This window comes from Geotrypetes seraphini, chromosome 4 (assembly GCF_902459505.1).
Source record: "Geotrypetes seraphini chromosome 4, aGeoSer1.1, whole genome shotgun sequence".
NCBI classification, from domain to species: Eukaryota; Metazoa; Chordata; class Amphibia; order Gymnophiona; family Dermophiidae; genus Geotrypetes; species Geotrypetes seraphini.
In genome coordinates, this window is record NC_047087.1 from 152,955,951 (window position 1) to 152,969,661 (window position 13,711).

The window sequence follows — 13,711 nt, forward strand, 5'->3', positions numbered from 1 at the left end:
AGTAAGTTTTAACAGAAATTTCGGCAGTTGGATCCCAAGCCAAGTACCAGGTAAAGCTTTGGATTCTTGCCCAGAAATAGCTAAGAAGAAAAAATGAAAAAATTTAAATTGAATCAGGTTGGGCAGACTGGATGGACCATTTGGGTGTTTAACTGCCGTCATCTACTATGTTACTATGTAGAAGCCTTCCCCATTGTTTCTCAACGGAGATAAGAGCTACAAGGAAGTGTGAGCCAAATCTATAAGCAGTTCATTGCCAGGGTTAAAAGTGAGATTTGAGAGAAACTTTATAGGTAAGATACTTACCCCCTCCTTTATGAATACATAGTACGGGTTTTAGCGCCGGCAGCGGCTGTAACTGATCTGATGCTCATAGGAATTCTAAAACCCACACTATGGGTTCGTAAAGGAGGGGGGTAGTGTATTGTCACAAATGTAATACGTAAAAAGAGTTAAAATCATACAAAATTAATTTGCCAACTTTGATGGTTGATTACAGGCTTTAGGGATATTTACTTCAATTGAGCATTGGAAAATAATAATAATTAACTAATAAAAATAGTGCACATTTAATTTTCCCCACTACCAAATTTCCCCTTTTTGCCCCATCTGGCTACTTTTCATGCTACCTGGCTGGAAAAAATTTCTGGGGACAACACTGGGCTTTATATATTCCTTTGCAGGGGCCGAGGGCACAAATGGAACTGGAAAGCAGGATCAACAAAGAACAGGAGCCAGAGGGGCAAAAACATTGTGAAAGAGGGCTCAGGACTGAGTGGAAATTACAGGAGAAAGGAGCTAAGGACGCAATGCAGGGACCCTGGGCACAAATGAAATTAGCAAGCAGGAACAACAGAGATCAACGGGAGCCAGAGGGGCAACCAAAAACGGGGAAACAGGCTGAGGACGACACAGACACACAGCAGGAGGAGGATGACCGAGATGAAGCTCGGGGGCTGGCAACCCATGAGGAGGGCTGCAGGAGTCCCAAACCGCGAGGAAAACCAACAGGGAGGGCAAACAACCGGGACTTACATTGCCTATACACTAATGCTAGGAGCCTAAGGGCCAAAATGGGGGAACTGGAAGTCATTGCCAGCAAAAAGGACCTAGACATAATTGGAGTCACAGAAACGTGGTGGACTGATGAGAATAAATGGGATGTGGCCATACCAGGGTACAAACTATACAGGAGAGACAGGACACATAAAAAGGGTGGAGGAATAGCGCTGTACATAAAAGACTCCATACCCTCAATCAGGATGGAAACAACAGTACGGGCGGATGGCTTGGAATCACTATGGGTTAAGCTACTGGGGGGAACTGGGGCAGACATAAAATTGGGTCTTTACTACCGCCCACCTGGCAACCGGAAGAAATCGACCAGGACCTGGAGGCTCAGCTGAGGCAGGTATGCAGAAGCGGAAGTGTGGTGGTGATGGGGGACTTCAACTATCCTGGGATAGACTGGAATATTGGACACTCAAACTGCACGAGGGAGACCAAATTCCTGGAGGTCACGAGGGACTGTTTCATGGAACAACTAGTCACGGAACCAAAACGGGGCGATGCCACTCTTGACCTAATCTTCAACGGACTAGGGGGGCCGGCAAAGGAAGTGGCAGTATTAGCCCCGCTAGGTAACAGCGATCACAACACGATCCAGTGCAGGCTAGAAATTGGATCATCAAAGGGGAAAAGAACCACAATGATGGCACTCAACTTCAAAAAAGGGGATTATGGTGCCATGAGGAAAATGGTGGGAAAGAAACTCAACGGCAACACAAGGAAGATGGAATCCGTAGAAAAAGCCTGGATCTTACTCAAGGGGACTGTGCACGAAGCACAGAACCTGTGCATCCCCAAGTTCAGGAAAGGGTGCAAAAAAAATAGAACAAAAAACCCAGTGTGGATAACAAACGCAGTGAAGAAGGCGATAAGTGATAAGATAGCATCATTCAGAAAATGGAAAAAAGACCAAACAAAGGAAAACCAAAAGGAGCACAAAGAACACCAAAGGGAGTGTCACCAAGTGGTTATAAAAGCAAAAAGAGAATACGAAGAGAAACTGGCAGGGAAAGCAACAAACTTCAAGTCGTTCTTCAGGTACATTAAGGGGAAGCAACCGGCAAGAGAGGAAGTAGGACCCTTGGATGATGGAGACAGAAAGGGGGTGGTAAAAGTGGTAAAAGAAGAAAAAGAGATAGCTGACAAGTTAAATGAGTTCTTCACGTCAGTCTTCACGAGGGAAGATACAACCAACTTTCTGGAACCCGAGGAGATTGTAAAAAGAGACCAAGATGATGAGCTGGTCAAATTAGAGGTAAGCCAAGAGGATGTCCTCAGGCAGATAGACAGACTAAAGAGCGACAAATCGCCAGGTCGGGACGGCATTCACCCAAGGGTACTCAAGGAACTAAGGAACGAAATAGCAGAGCCACTTCGACAAATATGCAACCTATCCTTAAAAACCGGAAAGATCCCGGAGGACTGGAAAATAGCAAATGTCACGCCCATCTTCAAGAAGGGTTCAAGGGGCGACTCAGGAAACTACAGGCCAGTGAGCTTGACCTCAGTCCCGGGAAAGATGATGAAGGCACTGATTAAGGACAGCATCTGTGAACACATCGAAAACAATGGGCAGCTAAAGTCAAGTCAGCATGGCTTCTGCAAGGGTAGGTCATGCCTCACAAACTTATTGTACTTCTTTGAGGGGGTAAACAGCCAGGTGGATAAAGGGGAATCTATAGACATCATTTACCTTGACTTCCAAAAAGCCTTTGACAAGGTACCACACGAGAGACTGCTTAAGAAGATATGGAACCTCGGGGTGCAAGGGGAGGTCCACCGATGGATCAAAAACTGGCTGGCGAACAAGAAGCAGAGGGTTGGTGTAAAGGGCCATTACTCAGACTGGAAATGGGTCACGAGCGGAGTTCCGCAGGGGTCGGTGCTGGGACCACTCCTGTTCAATATCTACATAAACGAAGTAGAGGCGGGAACAAAATGTGAGGTCATTAAATTTGCAGATGACACCAAACTATACAGCAGGGTTAAAACCACAGAAGACTGCGAAGATCTCCAAAAGGATCTAACGACTCTGGAAAAGTGGGCCGAAAAATGGCAAATGAGCTTCAACATAGGGAAATGCAAGGTCATGCACGTGGGGAAAAAGAACCCGATGTTCACTTACAAAATGGGGGGATCACTACTAGGGGTCAGTAACCTTGAAAGAGACCTGGGAGTGATGGTAGACACAACACTGAAGGCATCGGCGCAGTGCACCACAGCCTCAAGGAAAGCAAACAAAATGTTGGGTATCATTAAAGAAGGGTATCACGACCAGGACGAAGGAAGTCATCCTGCCACTGTATCGTGCAATGGTGCAGCCGCATCTGGAGTACTGTGTCCAGTACTGGTCGCCGTACCTCAAGAAGGACATGGCGGTACTTGAGGGAGTCCAGAGAAGAGCAACTAAACTGATAAAGGGTATGGAAAATCTCCCATATACTGACAGATTGAAACAGTTAGGACTTTTCTCCTTGGAGAAGCGGAAACTTAGAGGAGACATGATAGAAACCTTCAAGATCCTGAAGGGCATAAAAAAAGTAGACAGGGACAGATTTTTCAAATTATGGGGAACCACAAGTACAAGGGGGCACTCGGAGAAATTGAAAGGGGACAGGTTTAGAACAAATGCTAGGAAGTTCTTTTTCACTCAGAGGGTGGTGGATACATGGAACGCGCTTCCAGAGGCTGTGGTAGACAGGAGCACGTTAAATGGCTTCAAAGAAGGTTTGGATAGATTCCTAGAAGACAAAGGGATTGAGGGGTATAGATAGGTTTAGACCACTACTCAGGCAGTGGGCCTGATGGGCTGCCGCGGGAGCGGACCGCTGGGCGAGATGGACCTCTAGTCTGCCTCAGCGGAGGCAACTTCTTATGTTCTTATGTTTAAGCACCAAGCCCTTTGCACTAGAATTTCTTCTGATGTGGCTGCCTTATGAATTGGGTTATCAGCTGACTGCCTTGGAACTTAAGTTCTCTTTTACTATTTTTAAATATAAAAAATGTTTTTGTTTTAATAACTTAAACTCACATCACCTTATTATCTAAACCAGCAATAAATTTCAAACTTATCTAGTGGAAATAGGCTTCTACGTGAACACTCAGACCCATAACCATACTATAGTGAAAAATCACGGAGTCAGTTATATTAGAGACCATCATTGCTTGTTCACACTCTCAGCCACATGCTAATAATCACTTAAGAATTCAAGAGTATTGTTATGCTCTAACTGATAATACAGCATACTTATCTGATATGCAGAGTGGCATTGCTGGTATTCTCTTACTGCTCCGGGTGCATACTTAAATTACAAGGTAACAAATGCTGTCTCCAAATCTCCGACCCTCCAACCTGGATTTTGCAGTTGGCTTCTTCAGAAGGGACACTGAAAAGAACAAAACATTCATAACTACTTATCCAATGGACCAAAGCGTTGTAGAAACCCAAATGTAACACACACTACAAACTCAATTCTAATTACAATATAAATTCATACATACTCTTATTTAGGCTTACTGGGAAGAAAAACTCCGAAACCAGACAGACAGACAACTCATGACGACGCTCCCAATCGAGTGTGGGCCAAGCAGTTAAATAACTCCTCCTGGCAACTTCTGCAAGCCATCATGAACTTGAAGCACTGACCAATGTTTGGCAATAATACGTTTGATGTTGAGACTCTGGTTGAAAAAAGGTAACACACAAACTACAAGATCTTCATCTCTACTTCGGTATGGCTGAAGTAGAGATAAAGATCGTGTAGTTTGTGTGTTACCTTTTTCCAACCAGAGTCACAGCATCAAATGTATTATTGCCAAACATTAGTCAGTGCTTCAAGTTCATGATGGCTTGCAGAAGTTGCCACAGTTTGCGTTCACACAAGGCCATAATTTGGCTGAGTTTTTAAGACATAGAGATAACTGGAAAGATCATGGTTTGTTAGCTCATTCTAAATGTGACCATTGTGCTTATTGCCATCATGTTCTCAGCACTGACCATTTGGTCATCCCCAAATCTTGGAGGGAAAAAGTTTTTTTTATAGACTGGCACTGATTGTTTGTCGCAGGCCGTGGTATATTGTATGGTATGCCCTTGTGGCCAATTTTATATTGGCCACACAAAACGGATTATCAAGGTGCAAATGGCTGAGCATCTTAGCAACATCAGATGTCAGCGCCTTACGGCTCCTTTAGTCAGCCACTGGTTGGAATTGGGTCACACAACTGATAATCTTAAATATACAGTGTTGCTAAGAATAACATTTAGGAGTAACGTTGCTGGTATCGCTGCTTCTCTATATTAGAGTTCCAACAAAGTTGAGATATTAAGTTTTTCCTGATTGGTCACCTGTTGTGGGACCTGCGATTAACTAGGCAAGTAATAGACTTGTGAAAATGGAGGTAATGATTCCTTGGGAATCTCTAGAATTTCCACAAAATATCTTTTTAACATCTCCCTAGGGGTTACAGTGGCAACCCTAGGGAAATTAATCAATCTAAGATTATTACCATGAGAGGAATTCTCCAGTGACTCAAGTTTTCTTGTAAGGTCAGTATTGTCCTTAATTAATGTCTCCTGAATTTGTTTAGTTGTTTAACTCTTGTTCAAACTTCTCTAGAGAAGATTTAGAGCCATAGATATCTAACTTTATGTTTTTTATTTCTTGCTCTTGATCATTAACTGCCTCTTTTACAAAGCCACGCTAGTGGCTGCCACAAGACAACAGCCCCAAAGCCCTTTAAATCTCTATGGGCTTAGGGGATATTAGCACAGGGCAGCCGCTAGCGCGGCTTTGTAAAAGAGGCCCTAAGTTTCCCTTCCAGGTGTTGAAACTGAGGATGAATAGACTTAACCAAGTTTGCCACAAGATTTCATAAAGGATCTAGTGGGAGAAGATCCAAGATGGCCGACGGTCCCGGACGCTGAGCAGCACGCCGGAGATTTTCTGAAAACTTTTCAGAAAGGAAAGAGTTACTTACTTAGAATGCCGAAGAGGAGAGGCCGCAGCGCCGCTGGAGCCTCGCGGCGTTCGGCGGTCCCCTCGTTCGGCAACATAGAAGAACTCTTGCGTCGGATGCAGGATGTCCCGGCAGCGTCGGTGCCCCCGCTGGAGATGCCTCAGAGGGGCGGGAATGAGGCGATCTCCTTGGGGCTGGAGACTACGCTGAGCCCCGACGCTAGGGCACCTCCCCCACCTCCTCAGGTTACCAGCTCCCCACGAGAGGAGGAGCTGCCGGTAGAAGGCAGGCATCTACCCTCGGAGGCCAGGGAGAACAGTGAAGGGAGCGTGGAGATGGACTCCCTGAGTTTTCAGGTGAGTCCAAAGAATATTGAGGAATTGGAAACATCAGGGACTACTTCAGGCCAGCAGAAGGATTACCAGGAACAGCTGAAAACTGGTGAGACTATTCAAACTTTTAATTCTTCATATGTTATTGAAAAACCCAGAGAAGTAACACTGGATTCAATTTGGGATTTGGTGGCTGACCTAGCCAAGTCTGTCAAGCCCCAGCTTTTGCAGCTGGAAAATAAAATTACTCTTCAAGAAACTGAGATAAAAAATATAAAAGTTGAAATTGGTGAATCTAAGAATTCTATTGAGAATATACAACAGGAATTAAAAGCATCAAAACAGCTTAATGAAGTAATAATAAAAGATAATACAAATATGCGTAGAAAATTGGAAACTTTGGAGAATTTTTCGCGTAATAATAATCTCCTACTGATTAACTTTCCTAAGATACCCTCGGTGACGCCTAGGGATATGTTGAAACGTTATATGTTGGAGATTTTGGGTATTCCAGAGGATACATTACCACCACTTACTCAAGTATATTACCTACCAACGAAACCTATTAAATCACCATCTAAACAACAGGAGAATAATCAACCAATTAATGTTTCAGCAATTTTGGAACTTTCGGATAGAGAGCTTGCATCTCCGGCAACATTGCTTCTTACTGTGGCTCTTGCCCCAGATAAAAACTGGTTGCTTAGATTGTTCTTTAGAAACAAAATGAAAGAATTTCTTGGACAAAAAATATTAATGTTTCCAGACTTGGCACGGGAAACCCAGAGAAGAAGACGAGAGTTTCTTTTGTTGAAACCAGGAGTTATATCTCTTGGTGGGACTTTTTTTCTTCGACACCCTTGTAAATGTGTAATACAATACCATATGAAGAAATATGTATTCTTTGAACCATTCCAGTTGACAGCCTTTTTGGTAGGAACTCGGCTGGATGAAGGAAAATCAAAGTGAAGTGCATTTGAATAATGATATCCTTCCTCAGCCAAGGGATCTTGTTTTCCCAATATTTGAATTGATAGTTGTTAGTATTTGTTACTAAGTCCACCTTATCCTTCTTGGATCTAATTTTGAGGACTTGAGCTGAATTTAAGCTAAAAATTTTATTTTATTTTACTTGATTACCATGTACTTTTGAGTATTATTTTCCTGCTTTTCTTCAACTTTCTGTACAAGTGGATACTTGATTTATAACATGTAAAAATTTGATAAATAGGGCTTTTCTATTTGAAAATATTGTTGTATTGAAGTAGATCGCTCACCAATTAGTTGTTTTTCTCGTTGGTCCTCTTCCTGGATTTGTCCAGTCCCCGATATTAAATAATTCTCAGTCTCCTTATTAGAATTCTCTGGCAAAAATGGAGAACCTAATTCCACACTTCCTGCTGTTACTTCGTTAGCCTCCAAGGGGAGGGTCAGCCCACCTTCCTGAAGCTCCTCCACCCATGCGAAGCTAGTGGTCTGATGATGTGGGGGAGGTGTTTTTATGTCAGGGCTCAATGTTGTTTCCAAGCCCAAAGAGACCGCTTCCATCCCACTCTTCCGGAGCCTCTCATATGTGTGTGTGTGTGTGTAGTGGGGGGGGGGTCACCGATGCTGCCATGATAACCCTGCATACGCCTCATCAGTTTGTCTATGTTGCCGAAGGTAATCATCCCAGAGTGCCGCTAGGCTCCAGAGTAGAGAATGACACGGTGGCGGTTTACCCGCGGCCACCGCATTTTAGCCGCGGGTCACCGCCGAAAACGGGGAAGAAAACTAGCAGTCGCTGCGGCGACGGGGACAAGGCCATTCACCGCCCGCGGGGCGGTGAATGGGTCTTGTCCCCGCAGTGAGGCATGAAGGATCGCGCGGTCCCCGCAGCTCACACCCGCCTGCCCAATCGATTCTAGTGTTTAGCCAGCTCTCTCCCTTCTCCTCACCTTAGTTTGTAGATTTTCTTTTTCGGCGACCCGCACGCTATCAAAGAGCCGCTGCTGATCAGTTTCGATCTTCTGCTCTGACGCAACCGGAAACAGGAAGTTGCAGCAGAGCAGAAGATTGAACACTGAGCAGCCGCGCGTGTGCGGCTCTTTGGGAAAGCGTGCAGGTCGCTGAAAAAGAAAGCCTGCAAATTAAGGTGAGGAGAAGGGAGAGAGCTGGCTAAACACTAGGATCGATTGGGCAGGCGGGTGGGGGCTGCGAGGACCGTGCGATCACCCGTGTTCCCGGCTCAGACTGTAAGGAGGGAGTGAAAGGGAACAGGATTCTGGGCCAAGGTGATGAAAACGGAAAGAAAAACCCACAGCAGGAAAGAAAGGGAAGGACAGGCAGGTGAGCCAGATGCTAGAAGCAGGGGGGGGGAAGAAAGAGGGAAAAAAGCTAGATGGGGTTGAAAAGAAGAGACACACTGGTATGGAAGAGGAAGATAGGGGAAATCTGGACACAGGAAGGTAACAGAAAGAGGGGAAATTATGTGCATGGGGCATAGGGACAGAGGCAAAAAGGGGACATGCCATGGGGATGGTATATGGACACAGGGGGGGGCAATGGCAGATACATAGGGGAGATATTAGAAAAGTATATAAAATCGTACCCGTTTGAGGCTTTTATGTATGCAGCGGTGACGGTGACGGGGCGGTGAATGGGGTTGCAGTGGCGGTGACGGGGCGGTGAATGGGGTGGCAGTGGCGGTGACGGGGCGGTGAAGGGAATGGCGGTGACGGGGCGGTGCAGAGGATGGTGAGACGGGGACGGGGCGGTGACGGGGACCAATTTTTTCACCGTGTCATTCTCTACTCCAGAGGTACTCTGTCCTCTCCTCTTCGGTATATCAAGTAAGCAATTGAATAAAAGAGCAAAAATTTGAAATTGAAGCAATCACTCTGAAGCATGTCACTCAGTTAAATCATATCCACATAAAACAGCATTTAAACTTTATCAAATACTTAATACACACTAATTTTGCCCCAAATTTTTGTTAAGCCTTCAGAATGTGCCATCCACCAGCCAATTGATTCCTGGCTGTGATATTTCACGGCAAGTTCATCCTCATCACACTTGTTTTAATAAAACATTTTCTTTGCTTTGTGCTTGTAAAGTGCATAAGTAGTGCAATAAATAATTGTTTTAAATAGTCTTTTCAAATTCTAAAACCTTAATACTTAATATTCAAAGAGATTTGATGATCAAAACTTTTACTTAGCTTCTTGCAAAAAACTTTGTTGATCCTAAAGCGTCGGGTAAGGGACCTGTCTGCTCCAACATCCCTTCCCCATTTGCTTTCTTAAATGTTATTTCCAGACATCTAAAACACCAATAGAACTTCTAAAGGGCCAATGTCTTTCTAAAGTTTTAATACTGCACTACTTCTCTTAATCCTTTTATTATAACAGGTTTTGGATTTTCCTCATATTGTATACCTTTTTTAGACTTACTTACAGTGGCGTACTAAGGGGGGGTGGGGGGGGGGGGGGCGGGGAGGGGAGGTCCGCCCTGGGTGCACACTCCAAGGGGGTGCACAGCTGGCCGGATCCGGAACCTCCCACGCTGCTTCAACTGGCACTTCAGCGCGGCTGCCGTACTTAGAGCAGAGTCGGCAGCCGCACTGAAGTGAAGAAGGTCCCGCGATGACTGCGCCGTTTCCCTCCTCTGTTTCGGAAGAGGTAAGTGATGTCGGGGGGTGGGACCGGCAGCCGCAGTCATCTCGGGATCTTGCCGCAACTAACTGCGTCTGCCTGCCCAGCCCCCTCTGACGTCACTTACCTCTTCCATCGGAGCAGAAGCAGTCATCGCGGGATCTTTGGGATGGAGGGTGACAAAGGGGGGTCAGGGTGTTATGGAATCATGCTGAAGGATGTCAAAGGGGGGCAGGGTGGTAGGGAATCATGCTGAAGGGTGACAAAGGGGGGTCAGGGTGGTATGGAATCATGGTGAAGGGTGACAAAGGGGGTCAGGGTGGTATGGAAGCGTGGAGGGAGAGAAAGGGGCAGATGCTGATGGAATTGCAGGGAAAGAGACATAAGGAGGAACGATACTGCATGAAATTGGGTTGTAGGGAGAGAAAGGGGGCAGATGCTGATGGAAGTGGTGGGAAAGAGAGAGAAGGGGCAGATGATGGAAGTGGGGAGAGAGAACAGGGCAGATGATGGAAGTGAGAAGAGAGAAGAGGGCAGATGATGGAAGGAGGGGATAAATAAAAGGAGGGCACATGATGGGGGAAAAGGATTGAGTTAGGGAAATACTGGAGGGGTGAGGGAAAGAGGTGGGGAGCTGTAGGTAGACAGTAAAAAAGGAAATTGATGAGAGGGTAGTAAGAACATAATCTAGATGGATGCAGAAAATAAATTGAAAAAGGAAAATGAGGGAAGAAAGGGATTGCAGAAGAGAGGTGTGGGAGAGGGAAGGAGAAGAGAGAGATGCCAGACCAATGAGGGTAAAAGGAGAGATGGAAGGGGGAGGCATACAGTTTCTGGAAGGGGCATCGAAGAGAGAAGATGCCATATAGGGGCAGAGAGATGGCAGACATTGGATGGAAGGAAGAGAGTAACAAGAAGATGAGGAAAGCAGAAACCAGAGAAGACAAAGGTAGAAAAAAATTTATATTTATTTATTGCTTTAGGAGACATGTGTCACTGTTTCTGTTGTGCACTGTATGCAGAGTCCAGCTTCTTACTGGTTCAATTTAACCTTTGTCTATGTATTTCTATTTTATCCCCCCTTTTACAAAACTGTGGAGTGTTTTTTAGCGCCAACCGTGGTGGTATCAGCTCTGATGCTCAGAATTCTATGAGCATCAGAGCTGTTACCACCGTGGCTAAAATCCACACTACAGTTTTGTAAAAGAGGAAGGGGTTTGTTTGTGATGACATATTCCATACTAGGAGAAGGTGTTTTCTGTGTTCTGTGTGTTCGAAAGACATGGTTTTCTGTTAGGATTGACGGTGTAGGATTGATCTGTACTAGTCTGGCTTGTTTAGTTTTACAATGGGTGTATTGATGTTGTACTGCTCACTGCATATGTAAGATGCTGCCTTTTCCTAGGTACTCATGTGTGACGTGTGGCTTGTTACTAAAAATCATGTTTTTCGTACAGATGGGGGGGGTGCCAAAAAATGATGGGCCCCGGGTGTCACATATGCTAGGTACGCCACTGCTTACTAAATCATGATGGTGAACAGGAGGACAAAAGCATAGTCCTCTATTAACTTGTGGGGAGGTGGCTAATAAAATATACTGTTTAATTTTCTACTTTCTGGTGTGTGTTGTTTTTTCCTCTAAGGCAGTGAGAGTTATGTTATTTGCAATCCTCAAAAATCAGAATTCTAAGCAGGTAACAAGCAGCATATTGCTACACAGAATTATATGTAGAGTCAAACATGTTAACATAGAGTTAGTTGTACATGCTACAAAAAGTTATACATGCAGCAATAGCAGCTAGCCATTAATATTGTCGTTCTATAGAGTAAACATTATTATTAGTCTGAGTCTCTATGAGACCCTGGCAGGGACTTCTTGAAAAGGCATGTTTTTCTAATGCCTCTTGCTTAATAAAACTTACTCAAATTTAACTAGATTTTAAATGTATTTCCTGCCTCTGCTGTTATTTTGGATTTATAATGTGTGGGTTTGCTTAGTTTTTTGTTTATTTTGTAAAGTGCCTTGATGGTTTAGTTTGAAAAGTAGTCAAGTAAATTCAATAAGCTTATACTACTTTTGCTCTATTGCAGATGAAAATACATTCTCCCTCACCCCATAAACAAGTTCCTTCAAAGTGTAATGACTACTTCTTCAATTACTTCACACTTGGTGTGGTAAGTTGCAGTTTTAATGTATTTTGTCTGTAGTTATATGCATTAAAAGTTATACTCTGTTCAGTGGCGTACCAAGGGGGGGAGGTCCTCCCCGGGTGCATTGCCCAAGGGGGTGCACAGCTGGCCACTCGCCGGGGAAAGGCTGCCATTGACGTCATCAGAAACAAGCCGGCTCCGAGTTCTCCCTCCCTGCTCCTCTTCCCCACGAGCCGACCAACTCTAGCCGTCCAACGTCAATTCTGATGTCGGAGAGGACGTTCTAGGCCAGCCAATCGCTGCCTGGCTGGCCCGGAACGTCCTCCGACATTATAATTGATGTCGGGCAGAGAGTTGGTCGGCCCGCGGGGAAGAGAAGCAGGGTGAACTCGGCGCCGGCCTGTTTCCGATGGCCTGTGGCAGCCTTTCCCCGGCGGCGGTGGAAGCAGCATGTTTCCAATGGCGGTGACATGGGGGAGGGCAGGGAGAAAGAAAGAAAGAGGGGGACAGGGATCCAGAAAGAAATAAAGGGGGCAGGATGAAAGAAAGAAAAAAAAATGGGGCATGGGGAGAGAGAGAGAAAGACAGACATAGAGAAATAAAGGGGGCATGGAGAGAGAGAGAAAGAAGGGGGCAGGGTGAAATAAAGAAAGACAGAGAAAGAAAGGGGGCATGGAGAGAGAAAGAAGGGGGCAGGGTGAAAGAAATAAAAAAATGGGGCATGGAGAGAGAGAGAAAGACAGACAGAAAGGGGGCATGGAGAAAGAAAGAAGGGGGCAGGGTGAAAGAAATTAAGAAATGGGGCACAGAGAGAGAGAGAGAAAGACAGACAGACATACAGAAAGAAAGGGGGCATGGAGAGAGAAAGAAAAAAGGGGACAGGATGAAACAAAGAAAAAGTTGGGGGGAGGGAATGAGGTCTGGAGGAGAGGAAGCATACAAGAAGCTGAAAGAAGGGAAGAAATATTGGATGCACAGTAAGAAGAATAAAGTGCAACCAGAGACTGATGAAATTACAAAACAAAGGTAGGAAAAATGATTTTATTTTCAATTTAGTGATCAAAATGTGTCCGTTTTGAGAATTTATATATGCTGTCTATATTTTGCATTATGGCCCCCTTTTACTAAACCGCAATAGCAGTTTTTAGCGCAGGGAGCCTATGAGCATCGAGAGCAGCGTGGGGCATTCAGCGCAGCTCCCTGCGCTAAAAAACGCTATCACGGTTTAGTAAAAAGGGAGGGGGTATATTTGTCTATTTTTGTATAGTTGTTACTGATGTGGCATTGCATAAAGTCATCTGCCTTGACCTGAGCGTACAGTGTGCTTTGTGTGTTTTAAATTTTATTGTTGGTAGATCATTTTGACTTGGCCATGAAGGTAAGATGAAGGGAGGGAGGAGACCGGCTGAAAGACATCTAGTAATCCTTGCAGGCTTGACTGTGCAGGGAATTATTTTTGTAAAATCATGTTTTGTTATATGACTGGCATTATTTAGACTTTAATTTCTATGAATGAATAGAATGAAAATGATATAAAATTACTTGCTTGTTTTTGTGTGTGTGTGCTGA

At 44.7% G+C, this 13,711-nt stretch overlaps 1 protein-coding gene across 12 annotated transcripts in view; it reads left to right on the top strand.

Annotated features, from left to right (window-relative positions):
• Nucleotides 1–13,711, top strand: part of C4H16orf70 (chromosome 4 C16orf70 homolog) — a 1,667,531-nt gene that overhangs the window by 933,184 nt on the left and 720,636 nt on the right. For all 12 annotated transcript variants that reach the window (XR_004539236.1, XR_004539235.1, XM_033942210.1 and 9 more), the window contains one exon: nucleotides 12,083–12,166. Coding sequence is in view for 10 of the 12 variants with exons in the window: in XM_033942210.1 (XP_033798101.1) it covers nucleotides 12,083–12,166 (84 nt within the window). In the remaining 2 variants the exon portion in view is untranslated. The remainder of the gene's footprint in view (nucleotides 1–12,082; nucleotides 12,167–13,711) is intronic.